Source organism: Bidens hawaiensis, unplaced genomic scaffold (assembly GCF_021521415.1).
Source record: "Bidens hawaiensis isolate Kalapana, Puna unplaced genomic scaffold, B.hawaiensis_p1.1 tig00033887_1, whole genome shotgun sequence".
In the NCBI taxonomy this organism is placed as follows: domain Eukaryota; kingdom Viridiplantae; phylum Streptophyta; class Magnoliopsida; order Asterales; family Asteraceae; genus Bidens; species Bidens hawaiensis.
In genome coordinates this window covers 98,504-118,102 of record NW_027495843.1, presented here as the reverse complement: position 1 = coordinate 118,102, position 19,599 = coordinate 98,504, and the positions used below count along the sequence as shown (strand labels likewise).

The 19,599-nt window shown below is 39.4% G+C and overlaps 1 protein-coding gene across 1 annotated transcript; it reads left to right on the top strand.

The window, feature by feature from the left end:
- Nucleotides 1-4,327: 4,327 nt before the first annotated feature.
- Nucleotides 4,328-16,395, top strand: LOC143585549 (kaempferol 3-O-beta-D-galactosyltransferase-like). Its single transcript, XM_077067310.1, has 4 exons — nucleotides 4,328-4,826; nucleotides 13,558-13,917; nucleotides 15,108-15,114; nucleotides 15,864-16,395. The coding sequence occupies exons 1-4, from the start codon at nucleotides 4,340-4,342 to the stop codon at nucleotides 16,393-16,395; spliced, it is 1,386 nt and encodes a 461-aa protein (XP_076923425.1). The 5' UTR covers nucleotides 4,328-4,339.
- Nucleotides 16,396-19,599: the final 3,204 nt, after the last annotated feature.

Below are 19,599 nucleotides of genomic sequence, written 5' to 3'. Positions count from 1 at the left end.
ACCACGAAGCAGCACGACCAGAATGTGAAAATGGGAATAACTTAAGATGAATGACGTCAGACAAGATATTATTAATATTAAAAGTTTCGCAGATCCGCACGAATCGCGACAGGTATCCCGGAGCATCTTCGTCATCCAAGCCGTGGAACTGAGCAGAATTGATGATAGAATTCATGACGTGAGAGGGTATTTGCCAGTTTTGAGTATTAGTCACAGTAGGTCGGACAATTGCAGATCGGGCTCCCACGATGCCATCGTTGGCTCTAGCATGAACGGTTTGTCTCGGTGGTGGAACGGCGTCGCCCATATCTATTCTAGGAGTAGAGACGTGTACCTAGATGTCGGGTGAATCGCTCTCGCTATATGTAGGCTCTTTAATTCGCTCGTGAAACTCTCTCTCAGGTTCTTTTGATGCAGAGAATTAAGGTGGGCCTTAAGAACGGGTATTATGCATAAACTAAAACAAAAAATATTTAATTAATTTTTTTATTTTATTTTTATTTTTTAAAGAAAACTAAACCTAAAGGCACAAATAGCAAGTAAAGGCACCAAGCCAAGCTTGTTAACTATCAATATTCTCAACTCTCTTTCAAACCGTGATTTTGTATATTTATTTTTCCTTAACTATTCTTTATTAAGCTATCTCGTCAGAGCTTGATATACCTCTATTTCTTATCGAATCTTTATCTTCTTCCTCATTTGATCAGGTGAGTATTTCACTCTCATATTTTTACTTAGTTTAATTTTTTGGGGATATATGTATAAGTTAAATAATTACTTATTATATATTATTCTATTGCAACTGTTAATCGTTGTGTGTTTTATACCTAACTTGCTATTTGATTATTTGCTCTATTTTACCGCATTCGGAGAGGTCTATCATATATAATCTCAATAATAGTATGATCATAAGGCCGTCATAGTAGCCAATGCCCACTTCGCAAGGCAACAGTTTTACCGACGTTTATTATATGCTCATTGGTTAAATTGCTTATCTCTCGGGAACAGTTTGCATTTTCTTCACATATTATATTATATTATATATCTCACTTAACTGGTGTTTTACTCACCCAACCTCGTGTTGACAAAATTATTTGTATTTTATGCGCATATGCAGGTCATCGTGTGAACTGATTTATCAAGAATTATTGAAGAACTTAGGATTTGCTATGATAGAGAAGAGATTATCAAGACTTAATTAAATTTGAAATGTTTATTATCTTGTTTGCTTTATTTATGAACGATGTACTTTGTTTATTTGGATTTTGTTTTATTATTTTAATTAAATAAATAGATATTGTCATTTTAATTATTGCCTGATAGTACCTTGAGAGCTGTGAGCAATCAGCTTATGCCCCGGAATTTCCGCCTTAGGTTGGGGTGTGACATTTAAGTTTGGTAGAGTGTTCGTGAACCGTCCGTTTTCCCGACAAAAGCTTAACGGACGAACACGAACAATGTATCATCCGGTTAGGTTCGGTTCGATACTCTTATAGCCCCTAAAGACAAGGTTCCGGAAAAGTGGATGATAATGCGTCGAAAACTTAGTTTAACTCACCGGCTTTCAAATAATCGTTCCAAGTGGTGCAAGTTAGTTAGATATCTAAGGACAATTCCCTCGTTTGTTATGCAAAATTCTTTGGAGCATTTAAGGCAAAGCTCGAAGTGGGGCCTTTTGTCCCGTTAGTATCCCAATTATATAAAAATCGGTAATGACTAATTCCAGTTATTATGTCTCGCCACAAATTGACTCGGATGTGCATGCATTCTCATATATATCTTAATGACATGGATGATGAGAATGATCTCCGGGAGGAAATGGTTCGTCCAATCGGAACGGAAAGCAAAACAAAAATCCTCGTCTTCATCTTCACTCGACCGCCTTCTCTTATTTAAGCAGTTGAAACAAAAAGATACAGACTTAAATCCATGCGAAAGACATCTCCCATTTATCAAGGCTTGCTCGTGAACTCTACAAAAAAAGCAATCAGAAATCATAGTAAAATATATCGAACTAAAATTGAATTTCGGATATCGAATGTCCGAAATATCTGAGAACTTTCAAAATTACTATCCAAATCCAAAAATTCGATCATTCGAGATTCGCATATCCAAATTTTCAAATATCTAGAATTTCGGATAATTCGGATTTCATGTAATTCAAATACGGATTAGGATTCACATTTTGTTTGAACACCCATATTTCTACTCCCATTGAGGTGTTAAACTTCATTATGGCACTGAACCCACAAAACATATTATTTAACACTGAAAATATTCTTATCGCTCATAATACAAAAAAGCAACATGTTGGAAACAACGTTTATCTGGTCTATAAAATCCAGGAGTTGTGGAGACAAGTCGATATGAATTTGATATGTTTTGATTATGTTCATTATGGTACTGAACTAAAATAAAACAAAAAAATCAAATTTAAAATAAGAGAAACACAATAAAATAATAATAAAAAAATCTTTTCGGACACGAACCATCACTTTTTATATATCTATATATAATATACAACGAGTGTTTTAACTGGCGTTATGCGCATGGGGCAGGTCAGATCTGTTTATCAGATTATATGTATCGTTGTGTTGCAGTGGTGCAATGATGTGGTTCGGTTGGTATGGATTAAATTTGTTAAAATAACGACTCTAAATTTAAAAAATTCAACATGTCAACGCAGGGAAAAATAGCGACACTCATATAACCTATAATAAAACTTACAATAAAAATGTCGAAATAACAACACTAATTTTTCCCGCATGCGTTGCGTGGAGAATTCGGTTAATAAAACCCGTGTTGCAGCAACAAGTCAATGTGAATTTGGTCGGCATGTGCTACGTTCGTTATAATACCAGAACTAAACCTAAAATGTAAATTTGTCAAATTAACATATCTAAAAAAAATTCAAAGAAGTAGTGGCGCTCGTATAATGCATTATAAAAGTAATTTTAACATATTTAAAACATTGTGTATTAGGTTGGTAAAACTCAAGCGTTGATAAAACACCCAACGTTACAGCGTATTCGGTCGGTACGCATACATAAGGATTAACGTATACAAAAACATAAAATGTTTAGAACGACTTTTATTCGGTCAGTAAGCCCGGACATTGATAAACCTGAGCATATCGATTACATTTGTTATGGTATAACAACGTTGGTAAAACCCAACAAATAAATTTATCAAAATAACATATAAAAATATATAATATTTAAAACAACGTTTATTCAGTTGGTAAACCCGGGCGTTGGTAAAACCCGAACGTTGTTAATCCCGAACCATACGACAGCAAGTCAATGCAAATTTGGTAAGTTTCAATTTACCATAACTAACTAAAAAACAAAGAAAATACAAAATTTGAAGTGGAGCAATTGGGCGGCTTTAAAATCTGATCGTTGAGACTGTGAGTCCACATAAATTCGGTTAGCTTTCATCACATTCGTTGTAATACGAGACTATAGTAAAAAAGAGATAGGCATTTAGTCGGGCTGACGTTATGTTCTTTACCTTACCAAAAACAGGGGGGAAAGAAATCTGTAGGGGTATGGTACTAAAACCCGGTTCTACGACCCTAAATCTATTATGTCTATTATGTTTGGCTTATTTCATTACATGGACTAATACGATGTTATTGGGCCGAGGGGGTTTTGTGGAGGTAACCCTAACTGGGCTAGGCCCATTAGGGTACCATGATGGTGGCCATGAGACTCTATATAAGGAGGTCTCCACCTCCTTATCATGGGTCATGCTCAGTAAGAGCCACCACCACTTTTTGTGTCTGTGAACAAGAAATCCTCAGGATATCTTAGCAGTTGCCTCCGCACCCCCGAAACCATTGCAGGTCTCAGCATTGCAGGTCTCAGGCGCAGCCGAGGAAGAAGAAGATCAAGACGTGGTTCGTTCATCTCGAAAATCCGTGGAAGCATCGTCATGGATCAGGTTAGATTCGTTTTGTGTTTCGACAAAATCAAAATGGTGTGGACCTATTAGGTGCCACCACATGACTTAACGGGGGCTTGGGCCTTAGCAGCACCAAAACCCTAATGATAACTTGGTTTAACTTTTTCTTTTGAAAATGTCTACTCAGCTTGACTGAGCTTTGCGATTGTGGCTCTTATTTTCGATATATACATGTTAAAGTTAAAAGACTTAAAAGACAAATCCACATAAATCTTTGTGGGCCGGCCGACGGGAAAATGTCCCAATCTTTTGTTCACTCGGCCTTCCTTTAAATTCTCACACCCAAAATCAATCACTAAGTGAGTGTTAACAACTAAATTTCCCACCAACATTATAATTTTATTATCTACAATATATCAAAACAGCTAGCCAAATGGAGGTCACTGACAACAGGCAGAAACATGTTGCAGTCTTTGCATTCCCTTTTGCCTCACACCCTGCACTCCTGCTAACCCTCGTCCGCCATCTAGCTTACGCGGCCCCTACGGTGGTCTTCTCCTTCTTCAACACCGAAAAGTCTAACAAAGTTTTGTTCTCCGAACTCAGTTGCAACAACATAGTGCCTTATAATGTGTCCGAAGGCATACCGGAGGATTATGTTTTTGCGGGAAACTTTGAAGAGCTTGCTAAATTGTTTCTGTTGGTGGCCGAGGATGAGTTCAAGAAGGGTGTTCGGGCTGCGGAGACGGATACTGGGCTGAAGATTAGTTGTATGGTGACGGATGCTTTTCTTTGGTTTTCAGGTGACATTGCGGAAGAAATGAGCGTTCCTTGGGTGGCGTTTTGGGCTGCCGGAACTAGTTCTCTGGCTGCTCATTTTTATACCGATCACATTAGGCAGAAAACTACTCAACTCCTAGGTATTTGGTACTCACCTAAAATAAAAACAACACACACAGACTACACGCATATATTCGATGATTAAATATATAGAACTCTAATAATATAATGCAGTGACAATTTAGTAATTATTTCTCTGAATGTTAGTTACAACGGGATGAAAAAAAAGAAAAACACTAGGGATGTTCAGGTTCCTGTTCGTTGGTTTTGACGTGGTTTGTGGGCCGATTCGGTAATAATTAACTACGGTTTTTGGATAAATCAAAACAAAATAGACGTGCGGTTGGGTTGGTCAGACCGTACGTACTAGCATACTAGCAACAACGTTTGGTTTTGACGGTTTTGGTGGTCTCCGCCAAAAAGGTTTATGTAAAATTTAAAAATTTAAAAGAAGAAAAAATAACTCAAAAGTGTATGCGGTTGATAAAATTAGTTTTTTTTTTTCACCGGCAGCTGATAAAATTAGATACTTAAATGAATTATAAATATGGGATATCGCTATATGAAAAAAATGCAATTTCATGTATATCATTACAAACATTAAAAATATTATATATATCCTTGTAAAACTAAAAATATCATATATGCCCTTACAAAGTTATTAATATGTCATATATACCCTCGATTCAATAAAACAAAATTTAAAATCACTATTTTATCATGTTTCAGTTAAATGCGATAAAATGTTTACAATGTAGATCATTCGATGAGATAAACCTTCGAAGGTGTCGAAACACGAAACGAATCTAACCTGATCCATGACGATGCTTCCACGGATTTTAGAGATGAACGAACCACGTCTTGATCTTCTTCTTCCTCGGCTACGCCTGAGACCTGCAATGCTGAGACCTGCAATGGTTTCGGGGGTGCGGAGGCGACTGCTAAGATATCCTGAGGATTTCTTGTTCACAGACACAAAAAGTGGTGGTGGCTCTTACTGAGCATGACCCATGATAAGGAGGTGGAGACCTCCTTATATAGAGTCTCATGGCCACCATCATGGTACCCTAATGGGCCTAGCCCAGTTAGGGTTACCTCCACAAAACCCCCTCGGCCCAATAACATCGTATTAGTCCATGTAATGAAATAAGCCAAACATAATAGACATAATAGGTTTAGGGTCGTAGAACCGGGTTTTAGTACCATACCCCTACAAGCCCCCCCAAGACCAGTGTTGCTCCTGGGCGCGCAAGCGTCTAGGTGGAGCGCTGGACTTTATAAGGTGTGAGGCGATTTTTTCCCTTTTCTTTGGCTTTGTCTTTATTGTCTGAGTTTTGGGAGGTTTTCTCCATGATGGTGACAAGCTGTAAAAATAATGAAGCCTGCGCGTGAGGCGGCTTACGAGCTATAACAATAGAGCCTGCGCGAGTGGCGACTTACGAGCTAAGAATAATAATGCCTGCGCGCGGGAGGCGACTTACGAGCTAAGAATAATAATGAAGCTTGCGCGTGAGGCGACTTACGAGCTATAAAAATAGTAAAGCCTGCGCGCGAGAGGCGTCTTACGAGCTGTAATAATAATAATTGAGCTGGCGCGTGAGGCGACTTACAAGCTATAATAATAGAGCTTGCGCGAGTGGCGACTTACGAGCTAAGAATAATAATGCCTGCGCGCGGGAGGCGACTTACGAGCTAAGAATAATAATGAAGCTTGCGCGTGAGGCGACTTACGAGCTATAAAAATAGTAAAGCCTGCGCGCGAGAGGCGTCTTACGAGCTGTAATAATAATAATTGAGCTGGCGCGTGAGGCGACTTACAAGCTATAATAATAATAATGCCTGCGCGCGAGAGGCGACTTACGAGCTAAGAATAATAAAGCCTGCGCGCGAGAGGCGTCTTACGAGCTGTAGCATAATAGAGCCTGCGCGTGAGGCGTCTTACGAGCTAAGAATAATAAAGCCTGCGCGCGAGAGGCGTCTTACGAGCTGTAGCATAATAGAGCCTGCGCGCGAGAGCGTTTTACGAGCTAAGAATAATAATGCCTGCGCGCGGGAGGCGACTTACGAGCTAAGAATAATAATGAAGCTTGCGCGTGAGGCGACTTACGAGCTATAAAAATAGTAAAGCCTGCGCGCGAGAGGCGTCATACAAGCTGTAATAATAATAATTGAGCTGGCGCGTGAGGCGACTTACAAGCTATAATAATAATAATGCCTGCGCACGAGAGGCGACTTACGAGCTAAGAATAATAAAGCCTGCGCGCGAGAGGCGTCTTACGAGCTGTAGCATAATAGAGCCTGCGCGTGAGGCGTCTTACGAGCTAAGAATAATAATGCCTGCGCGCGGGAGGCGACTTACGAGCTAAGAATAATAATGAAGCTTGCGCGTGAGGCGACTTACGAGCTATAAAAATAGTAAAGCCTGCGCGCGAGAGGCGTCTTACGAGCTGTAATAATAATAATTGAGCTGGCGCGTGAGGCGACTTACAAGCTATAATAATAATAATGCCTGCGCGCTAGAGGCGACTTACGAGCTAAGAATAATAAAGCCTGCGCGCGAGAGGCGTCTTACGAGCTGTAGCATAATAGAGCCTGCGCGTGAGGCGTCTTACGAGCTAAGAATAATAAAGCCTGCGCGCGAGAGGCGTCTTACGAGCTGTAGCATAATAGAGCCTGCGCGCGAGAGCGTCTTACGAGCTAAGAATAATAATGCCTGCGCGCGGGAGGCGACTTACGAGCTAAGAATAATAATGAAGCTTGCGCGTGAGGCGACTTACGAGCTATAAAAATAGTAAAGCCTGCGCGCGAGAGGCGTCTTACGAGCTGTAATAATAATAATTGAGCTGGCGCGTGAGGCGACTTACAAGCTATAATAATAATAATGCCTGCGCGCGAGAGGCGACTTACGAGCTAAGAATAATAAAGCCTGCGCGCGAGAGGCGTCTTACGAGCTGTAGCATAATAGAGCCTGCGCGTGAGGCGTCTTACGAGCTAAGAATAATAAAAGCCTGCGCGCGAGAGCGTCTTATGAGCTGTGATTAATAAAGGCCTGCGCGTGAGGCGACTTACGGGCTGTAAGAATAACAACAGCTTGCGCGCGAGGCGTCTTATGAGCTGTGAATAATGAAGGCCTGCGAGTGAGGCGACTTACGGGCTGTAAGAATAACAACAGCTTGCGCGCGAGGCGTCTTATGAGCTGTGAATAATAAAGGCCTGCACGTGAGGCGACTTACGGGCTGTAAGAATAATAACAGCTTGCGCGTGAGGCGTCTTATGAGCTGTGTGAATAATAAAGCCAGCGCGTGAGGCGACTTACGGGCTGTAAGAATAATAACAGCTTGCGCGCGAGGCGTCTTATGAGCTGTGAATAATAAAGGCCTGCGCGTGAGGCGACTTACGGGCTGTAAGAATAATAACAGCTTGCGCGCGAGGCGTCTTATGAGCTGTGTGAATAATAAAGCCAGCGCGTGAGGCGACTTACGGGCTGTAAGAATAACAACAGCTTGCGCGCGAGGCGTCTTATGAGCTGTGAACAATGAAGGCCTGCGCGTGAGGCGACTTACGGGCTGTAAGAATAACAACAGCTTGCGCGCGAGGTGTCTTATGAGCTGTGAATAATAAAGGCCTGCGCGTGAGGCGACTTACGGGCTGTAAGAATAATAACAGCTTGCGCGCGAGGCGTCTTATGAGCTGTGTGAATAATAAAGCCAGCGTGTGAGGCGACTTACGGGCTGTAAGAATAATAACAGCTTGCGCGCGAGGCGTCTTATGAGCTGTGAATAATAAAGGCCTGCGCGTGAGGCGACTTACGGGCTGTAAGAATAACAACAGCTTGCGCGCGAGGCGTCTTATGAGCTGTGAATAATAAAGGCCTGCGCGTGAGGCGACTTACGGGCTGTAAGAATAACAACAGCTTGCGCGCGAGGCGTCTTATGAGCTGTGAATAATAAAGGCCTGCGCGTGAGGCGACTTACGGGCTGTAAGAATAACAACAGCTTGAGCGCGAGGCGTCTTATGAGCTGTGAATAATAAAGGCCTGCGCGTGAGGCGACTTACGGGCTACTTTATGTCACGCGCCACGTGCAGATGTTGCGTGCACGTGCGCGTAGACTTTGGTTTTGTGTTATGCGTCACGCGCAGATGTTGCGTGCGCGTGCGTGTAGATTGTGACATGTGCGAGCATGTGATGCGTAAGCATGTGATGCGTAAGCATGTGTAATATGCGTGAGCATATGTGATGCGTGAACACATGGTATGAGGATTCCCAACCTCTAAGTTTGGCGTGTAGCCATATGGGATCTTAGGAGGATTCCCAACCTTGCAGTTTGGCGCGTAGCCATATGGGATATTAGGGGGATTCCCAACCTTGAAGTTTGGCGCGTAGCCATATGGGATATTATGAGGATTCCCAACCTTGGCGCGTAGCCATATGGGATATTAGGAGGATTCCCAACCTTGAAGTTTGGCGCGTAGCCATATGGGATATTAGGAGGATTCCCAACCTTGAAGTTTGGCGCGTAGCCATATGGGATATTAGGAGGATTCCCAACCTTGGCGCGTAGCCATATGGGATATTAGGAGGATTCCCAACCTTGAAGTTTGGCGTGTAGCCATATGGGATATTAGGAGGATTCCCAACCTTGAAGTTTGGCGCGTAGCCATATGGGATATTAGGAGGATTCCCAACCTTGAAGTTTGGCGCGTAGCCATATGGGATATTAGGAGGATTCCCAACCTTGAAGTTTGGCGCGTAGCCAAATGGGATATTAGGAGGATTCCCAACCTTGAAGTTTGGCGCGTAGCCATATGGGATATTAGGAGGATTCCCAACCTTGGCGCGTAGCCATATGGGATATTAGGAGGATTCCCAACCTTGAGGTTTGGCGCGTAGCCATATGGGATATTAGGAGGATTCCCAACCTTGAAGTTTGGCGCGTAGCCATATGGGATATTAGGAGGATTCCCAACCTTGAAGTTTGGCGCGTAGTCATATGGGATATTAGGAGGATTCCCAACCTTGGCGCGTAGCCATATGGGATATTAGGAGGATTCCCAACCTTGAAGTTTGGCGCGTAGCCATATGGGATATTAGGAGGATTTCCAACCTTGAAGTTTGGCGCGTAGCCTGATGCGCGCATGCACGGCGATAGAGTGGTGACTCGCAAGTGCGTGTGATGGTGGATTCCGCGGCGGCACATGCACGGTTGCGGAGTGAGAACCCCCGGGCGTGCGTACATGGCGGCGGAAGTCTAGTAACTTCTGGATCTGCAATTTAAGAGTCAGATCTGCAACTTTAGACCTAAAATCCAGGTCTGTAATCTAGACCTAGATCTGTAAATCAGATCTGGACAGATCTGAAGATTCGGAGCAGATTTAAAACCATCACAGATTCGGAGATCCTGAATCACAGATTCACAGATTCGGAGATCTGATCATTCGAATCACTGATTTTCCTTCTTGCCAAGATCTGGAAGCCTCTTTTTAGATCTATGGATCTTTTTGAGCTTTAAATAGAACAAGCTTTGCAGCTTTTTTCTGTAAACTTCCAGATCTGCGTTTTTCTTGGGAGAGATCTGACAGCCGAGATGAAGATCGAAGGGCAGTTCGTTCGTGTCCCACGGATGGCGCCAAATGTCGAAACACGAAACGAATCTAACCTGATCCATGACGATGCTTCCACGGATTTTCGAGATGAACGAACCACGTCTTGATCTTCTTCTTCCTCGGCTGCGCCTGAGACCTGCAATGCTGAGACCTGCAATGGTTTCGGGGGTGCGGAGGCGACTGCTAAGATATCCTGATGATTTCTTGTTCACAGACACAAAAAGTGGTGGTGGCTCTTATTGAGCATGACCCATGATAAGGAGGTGGAGACCTCCTTATATAGAGTCTCATGGCCACCATCATGGTACCCTAATGGGCCTAGCCCAGTTAGGGTTACCTCCACAAAACCCCCTCGGCCCAATAACATCGTATTAGTTCATGTAATGAAATAAGCCAAACATAATAGACATAATAGATTTAGGGTCGTAGAACCGGGTTTTAGTACCATACCCCTACAGAAGGGTTTGAAATTCTAAAGAAGTACTGACGAGACGATTTAATTGTCATCAAAGATGATAAATGTCTATCAAGATTAAAATAATAATGTAGTGTATAAACACATTATGCAATGGAAATAGGCATAATAGTATATTAGTTAAAAAATGGGTGTATATTAAAGTTAAAATTTTAGAAAAAATAACAGAAAAATGACTATTTATTAAGTTGTTATTAATGAATAGGGGTATATATATGATACTTTAATTATTTTATGAGGGCATATATGATATTTTAATTATTTTGTAAGGACATATATTATATTTTAAGTTTTGCTTGGTTATATATGATATTTCTAATGTTGGTAAGAGTATATATGAAATTAATCCAAAAATTTATTATATTTTTACTTTTTATTAAACATATATATGATTTAAAAACAACTTTTAAATTATACTCAGTCGGTTCGGTTTAGTCTAATTGGGTTGGGCTTAGACTCGAGCTCAAACTTAAACGAGCAGGCTCAACTCGACTGATTTATTTTAACAAGATGAAAAGTAGAGCTTGAGCTCGGCGTGGACTTGTGAATCGTCGGCAGCTTTGTTATGTTTGTCATGAAGTGCATTTATGCTATACTTAATATTGTCACCTTATGTGTAATTGTTTCTCTTCCTGGGCGAGTGGGCTTTTCTCCTAAAAGTCATAGGAGAGTTCTTGCCAATTAAATCATTTGATTGATGCAGCAGTAACAATTTCATGACAAATTACAAGTTATTAATGGACGACATTTTGACAAGGGTAAAACTGAAAGTCCATTTTATTGACTTTTTTCATCAATCTAGTACCACCAGTCTTTTAAAATTGTATATACTTCATTGCTTTGTAACAAACATATACGAATATATTATTATTATATAATTTTAAAAGCTAACATTTTTTAACATGTGAAATATGTACAATGAACGACTGAACGACGTGTTTCACACTTTCACCCAATTACACGATGGTTTTTACAATACGTATGTGTAACTTTTGTATATGATACAAATGCGTCCCCAAATATATAGTTAGCTTATGATAACACATTATTGTTGGGTTTCAACGGTGGTTCGGAACGAAGACGGTCAAGTTATTATAACCCGTTTTAGTTAATTATTTTCGTTTCAATTAATATTAGTCAATATTAATAATAAACGAACTATGTAAAACGCAGCGGATAAATAAACGATTTAAACGAACCATAAACCGAAAACCCGGATCTGATTACAACAATACGAGCACGAGTAAACAATATAATAAACAACCATAGAATAGATTGTCGATATACCTCGGTTATCGAAACCGGGAAGACACCGAGGGCTTAACGAGAGTGCTAGACTTGACACAACAATATCCGGCAACAGTTCCGACAGTGACAGCAGCTCCAGACGGCGACTCCGGCGGCGAGCGGCGGCTGTACGGCGTCTGTGAAGGTGGCACGGCGGAACAGCAATGGTGATGGTGCTCGGTGGTGAAGTAACAACAACGAACAGCAGCAGCAAGGATGAATACGGCCGGAAAATGGCTCGCCGGAAAATCGGGCTTCGCCGGAAAAGAACCAGGGTGCCAGAAACGGGCTGCAACTTGCAGCTGAACCAAAAGCAAACACCAACAGCTCGTACAGGACGTCGGTGGTGGTTGTGGTGACCAAGGGACAGCTGTAATAGGTGGTTGATGGCCGGAATCGACTCGCCGGAAAATCGGTTGGCCGGAAAACGGCGCCGGATTAAGAAGTAGCAGCTAGGGTTTGTTTTTGTTTAAGGTTATCCTCTAATATTATTATCACATTCTATTTATAGAAGGTTATTAGGGTTTAATCAAGTTAAACCAATTCGGCTTGAGCCCAATTAATACAAACAAAGCCTTTAACCACTATCCGGTCCAATTAATAGATTGTGTCGGGCCTAATTAACATTTAATAAGGCCTTTATCTCGTCACCCCGGTGTAACTCAGTCCGGGTCACATTCGGGTCGGTCGCGTTGACTTGACCCGAACCGACCATTAAATCCAACAATTATATATATTAGGGGTGTGCAAATTAACCGCCATAACCATTAACCAAACCATAACCAACATAAACCGAACCGATTTTAACCGATAACCGACATAACCAGTGGGTCGGTTTAATGAATTTTTGAAAACCGCCAAATATGGGTTGGTTTTGGTTAAAGATAATTTCAAACCCGTCAAAACCGAACCGCCCCATTTACAAGATTCTCAATTTTATGCAGTATAATTAGATACACGATTGATAATTTGGAGAAAATTAAAGAAGATAGTAAACTAATAACGCTCTCATTTTTTTTACTATATGATTTAGTTTTACTAAAAAGTTATCCATTTATCGTTTGTTTGAATATATAATACTATTATTAAGAATTATATATTTTAACTATGTCATGTCATTTTTATTGTTTTTAGTGCCAAAGTTTTAGGCTCATTTATACATTGGTTTGGTCACGGTTAACCGACCCATAACCGACTCACTATAACCTTCAAAACCGATTAACCGAAACCGCCATGACGGATCGGTTATGGTTATGGTTATATATTAACCGACATATTGGTTATGGTTATGGGTTTGGCCTAAAACCACCCCAAACCGACCCATGCACACTCCTAATATATATGGTGGGTTTACCCTGTATTATATGTGAATGTGTGCTCGTAGCCTTCATGGCCTTATATATCAAATGACTCATACATTTTTGTAACGACATTTGTGTTAACAGGATCTGCTGGACCCAACGACGAAATTGTTGACTTGATCCCCGGACTCAAAGCAGTTCGGCTAGGTGACTTGCCAACTGGAGTTGTCTTGGGAAACCTTGAATCACCGTTTTCAACCATGCTACATAAAATGGGAAGAACACTAGCTAGAGCAACCGTCGTTCCCATAAATTCTTTCCAAGAACTTGATCCTGATCTAACCGGAAACCTCTCTTCAAATTTGAACAACTTTCTCAACATTGGTCCCTTTCATCTCATATCCACAGAAAAAACACAAATAAAGTCTGATGAGTTTTCTTGCATTTCATGGTTAAATAATCACAAGACAAGATCGGTTACCTACATATGCTTTGGCAGGCTATGTACGCCTCCTGATGTGTTGCAAAACACACCTCTTTTCCTTACGTTTTTATCATGTTTTTATTAATAAATTATTACTTTTATAAGTCTTTCGGGGTTTAAATGATAAATATTACAAAGACTTGTTAATTTGTGTAGGTGATGCAAAGAAAAAGAAAGAAAAGAAAAAAAAAGAAGTTCAAGGGGTTAAGTGTCAAGTTTCTAAAGTTCTTTTCAAGGCCCGACCCATTACTACAAAGTCCAAGCCTTTCATGTATGTATTATTAATAATAACTAAAGAAAAAAAACCCTAACACCCATTCCATAGGCTGATCGGCAGCAGCAGAAAACACCCACTTGGAGGCCGATCAAACAGAAGAAGAAGAACAAAATTTGTTTGCTTGAAGTGGACGGCTAGACATTGTTTGTTGTCTCCTTAAAAGAGACAACATTCAATTGTGTTTCTTGGTAAATAATTCACGTGGGCAGTAGCAAGTGGGTTTTGGTTTGTGTTTGCTTTAAGGAAACCACACAAACATTAATTGTTTTGTGTGGCTGTGATTTATTTGACGTGAGCTATCACAAAGGAGCACCTCAAAACAATTTGGACAGCACCATATTGCGATCGGACAGAAGGGAAAGGAAGAAGCAGCTCGGGTCAGAAGTGGACAGCAGCTATAGGTCATAAAACATCCATAAACTCAGCCCTATAATCATAGTAAACCTCTATAAACTTTGTTCTATTGTTCAAGATTGTTTAACTAGTTGTTTTGATCTTTCAAAGTGAATTGTTTTGCAAGTAACTAGTGGTTCGGTTTATTATTGATTGATCTTGAATCTTGGTTGAGTTTTATGATGTTTATGTTGGTTAATATGATGTTTTTATTAAGTGTTCACGGCTGTCCAAATTTGATTATGAGCTAAACTCGTTGTTCTACCTAGGAATGATGTAGTGTTGACATGTAATTGACATAATAAACGGATTGGTAATGTTTAAGTTGTAAAATTGATTATGTAAAGTTTGATTAGACCATATAATTAGGTTGTATGTTGGCTGTGATTTTTGATGTGTTACTTAATTCCCACTTGCTTGCTTTAATTGAATTGGTTTTGATTATCGTTTGCATAGTTTAGCCTATTACTTGGTGTTTTGGGTTTTATTGCGGGTTGATCACCGTAGGGATATGTTGGGTAACTAATCATATAAAATCAGTTAATATACCTTCCTTGAGACCGAAAGGTGATAGGAAGTAAAGTTGTCACATATCTTTTATTTGCTAGAATTAGGACCGCGCGAAAGCGGGTTTTGCTCTTGTTGAATTTAAGTGTTATGTGCAATGAGTTGGCTTAATTAGGGTTTAATTAAATTGTTCCTCTGTTCTTGGTTACATAACTGGGTGTTCCATGGGATGGTGTGTCGTTGAGACCGACAGGTAATTCGTCATTAGAACACGTAATTAATTAATTATCCGGTAATGTTTTAATTTTCAATTAAAATGAACTAGAGATTAGTTGATGAGACTGAAAAGTAATTTGACTGTCTTAAATGATTTTTTATTGTGTCATCTTTTGAAACCGGTATCTTAAATGTTTGTCCAATCCGTTGTCATTTTCATTAAACACGAGTCAGTCCTAGGTAGACGTTTTCACATATTGAATTTTAAACCGAAAGTTGTCTAAAAGTGTTTTTGTCAAAGGTTTTCAAGTAAGTTAAGTTAATTAGTTAAGTTAAACAAAGTTCTTAAAAATCAAATAAATATTTTGGATGAGTCTTGGTTAAGAGTTTTAGTAATCAAAATCGTTTTCACGTGTCCTTGAGTTCGACATCCGGACTTCCTTGAATGCTATACTATTTATGATCGGTACACTTGCCGGTTTTGTGTGGTTTCTATAGGATTTTCGTTTTTATAAATTTAAAACTTAATTGTGATTCGGTCCTTATTTATAATATACATTTTCACACATCACCTCCACCTCACGAGCTTGTCGAGCTGGCTAATGCACTCGAAGAGACCAAAACCACATTCCTTTGGTCGATAAACAAAGATTCCAATAAGCATTTCCCTGAAGGTTTCTTGGAGAGAACAAGTGCTAACGGGACTGGCAAAGTGGTACCCTGGGCTCCTCAGGATCAAGTCTTGAATCATGTTGCAATAGGGGTATTTATAACACACGGTGGATGGGCCTCAGTGTTGGAGGGTCTGGGAGCTGGTGTCCCAATGCTATGTAGGCCATTTCTCGGTGATCATCGTATAAATTCTTGGATGGTTGAGTGTTGGGGAATTGGAATGAGAATCCAAGGTGGAAATTTCACAAAACATGCAACCCGTTTTGCTTTGGAACAACTTCAATTACTGTCCAAAACCCAGAATGAGAAAATTGAAGCACTAAAAGATCTTGCTCACAAGGCTGTTGCACCAAATGGGAGTTCTTATCAAAATTTCCAGACTTTGGTAGAAGTGGTCACTGTCATCACCGGACACCCTAAGTTGAACCTTTGAACTTCATTGGATACTCTATATATAATTCATAGATATTATCTTAATGTGGATGTATGAATACTTAAATAAGAAACCCAACTTTAATAATGCATGGGTGATGGGGTCAAATCAGAATAGCTTGAAGTTGGTGTAATATAACCAAGCCATGTTTAATAGTAAGATTTGAATGTATAATCTTTATTAAGTGGATTGCAGTATTACTATAATCTTTAAGCACTGATTTTCCATGTCAATACTATTTAATATGAGTTATTGATCGACAAGTAAAGTGTCAAATCAACATGGCCGGAATCAGCGGAAACTGCCAAGCAGGTTCATTAGTTGTCAATTGATTTTTATTTAGGCGGACGGACGATGTTAAGCGGTTTATAAATTGTTTTGTTTAATAAAAACACAACTTTCTTTTGGTTGTAAAACGATTTAAGAAAGGGTGACTGCACTTTAGGTTCAGGTTATCCATTAAACCAGCTGACTAATTATAACTCCTATCATATGGGTAATCACATAGACATGACTTGTTAATAAAGATTAATAAATAATTACCAGACAATGTAATTTGGTTGAGATCAGTGTTGTAAAAGTCGGATTCCAAGGCCTTGAAATCGACGATTCCAAGGTCCTCGGACATTAACCTTGCCGCATTTTCCCAACTCGGCCACCATTGCCAAGGTCCAACTCAATCAAAAGTCGGAATACTCGGGATTACTCGGCTTCCAAGGTCAACTCGGCCACAATTTTTTTTTTAGTAAAAAATTAAAAATAACCACAAAACGTGAATTTTTTGAATTACGTTCTTTTTCAAATGACATATTTTTATTTTGACGTGAATTATGCTTATCTTAACATATATATAATATCCAATAATTATTTTATGTTATATTTATCATGTTCGAGTACAACCCGAGTACTCCCCGAGTACACCCTACAAGAGGGTCGACCGTCTAGCGAGTTTTACAACATTGGTTGTGATGTTTCACAGATTCTAATCCGACGAATTGACACAAGTAAACACGGTCTACCTAATAATAACGGTCTACTTTTTGAGAAATTTGGAGTTTTTCTGCTTTTTCAATAATTTTTGACATTTTTCAATATTTGAATCTAAAGCAAGAAATAATTTTTCATTGTGACCTGTCATTAGCGAGCTCGTGTATGACTGATTATTAACATTTTTGCCTTCATTGATATGACTTATATTGGAGTCGGCAACCGCCTCATAAGAGTGTAACCACTAGCATAGGCGCGTATTTAAGTTTATATCACTATGATACTCATTTGTCAAGCCTATATACACATTAAACAATGATCTTGTTGGCTTTTGAGCTACTCTTTTCATGTGCTAGGATCACTAAAGACAATTTCTTATCATTTTCCAAAGGTCGGATAAATTTCTCAAAATTTTATAATTTTTATATTATCCGACTCCCTCTAAGCAGGAGCTCACTCTAAACGAGAGAATATATTTTTGAACCTTTTTCTGATTTTCTTAATGAAATAGAATTACATAATAAAATATAAAATATTTTTGGTTAGTCATGTGTTAGATCATTTCTTGCTGATGACAAAAGCTCATTCCAGTGGTAACTCTAATGCCTTTTGGTTCCTTGATTCAGGGTGTTCTAACCTTGATTCAAGATGTTCTAACCATATGACATGTGCAAGAGATATTTTCACTCAACTTGATGATTCATTTCAGCTTTCTGTTCATTTGGGTGACAAGAAAGAACTTGTTATTGAAGGCAAAGGTACTATTAAAATCTCCACTGGTAATGAATCTTTCGGTTGTTAGATGATTTGTACCTTTCTCCAAAGTTGGAATATAACCTCAGTGTGGGACAATTGATGAAGAAAGGTTATTCGTTGATGTTTGATGATGGGAAATGTGTGATCTGGTCCAAAGCTACTAATGCCATCCTAATTACTGTTTTGGTTGCATCTAACAACATGTTTTTTCTGGATGTCTACAAGGCGGTCAATGGAACTCATGTTAATAGATCTCTAAAGCCAATTGATGACACTACCCGTTTGTGGAACTTAAGGTATGGCCATTATCACTTTCACGGGCTTAAAGTTTTGCATGATAAGTCTATGGTGCATGGGCTGCCTAATATCAAGTCCATAGACTCATGTGAAGGGTGTGTTGTAGGGAAGCAAACCCGTGATTCATTTCCAATGAAGTACTCTTGGAGAGCCACTCGCAAACTTGAACTTGTCCATACTGATGTTTGTGGACCAATGCAAGTTTCAAGTTTGGGGGTAGCAATTATTATATTGTTAATTGATGATTTCACCTGCATGTGTTGGGTTTATTTTATTGCTAACAAATCAGATGCCTTTGTTCAGTTCAAAATGTTTAAGGCCATGGTTGAGAAGGAAAGTGACTGTTTAATCAAAGTGTTGAGTCATATAGGGGAGGAGAGTTCTTATCAAATGAATTTAACAACCACCAAGATGTGCATGGAATTAATAAGGAACTCACTAGAAAATGAGGCTATTGTAACTTTTTAGATGCAACCCTTTTCAGTTGTATTGCATTTGACTTTAATGCAACTTCGTTTAACATATAAGTTGTATTAGAATATCTAATGCAACTTTTTTCATAAAAAAGTTGCAAGTTATACTAAAATTGTAACCTTTTTATACAAAGGTTGCAAATTTTATTGAAATTTGCAACTTTTGTTATAAAGGTTGCATTTTTTTAAATTAAAAAGAAAACTTTTTTTCTATATTTAAAATTGCATTATATTCACTAAATACTAGTTAATAACTAAGTAGTAAGTATAAGTTTTATAATAATTAAGTGATTTTACTTTTAAAATATTGTGTGTAAAATTTTTATAAAACTGTATCTAAAAGTTGTATAAATCAACTTTTATCATATGTATTTTTATCTAAATATTTGTTATTTTATAAATATATTTTTTAACGAGCAACTAAGTAACGTCAGGTACTTCGTACGCGACCCTCATTGGCTTAAGGTAGCCTGAGCCGGTCACGAGTCTGGACGGATGGAGCCCCTAGCGGTCCACCTATTGAGGGATTCCCCGGATAAAACCCGACCCACCCGTCCGCCAAACGACACGACAACGAGAAGCCGGTAAAACCGAGAGATCACTCATATCTCCCATATAACTTGGTGATAGTGAGGTTTGAACCACTACCTCTCCCACCAATAAAGTGAGTGCTCTACCGCCACATTCAATT

What these genes read in the sequence shown, in the direction of transcription:
- LOC143585549 (XM_077067310.1), top strand. Translation starts at nt 4,340, where the DNA reads ATGGAGGTCACTGACAACAGGCAGAAACATGTTGCAGTCTTTGCATTC. An exon ending in GAAAACTACTCAACTCCTAG is followed by an intron (nt 4,827 to 13,557) that starts GTATTTGGTACT and finishes TTGTGTTAACAG; the next exon opens with GATCTGCTGGACCCAACGAC.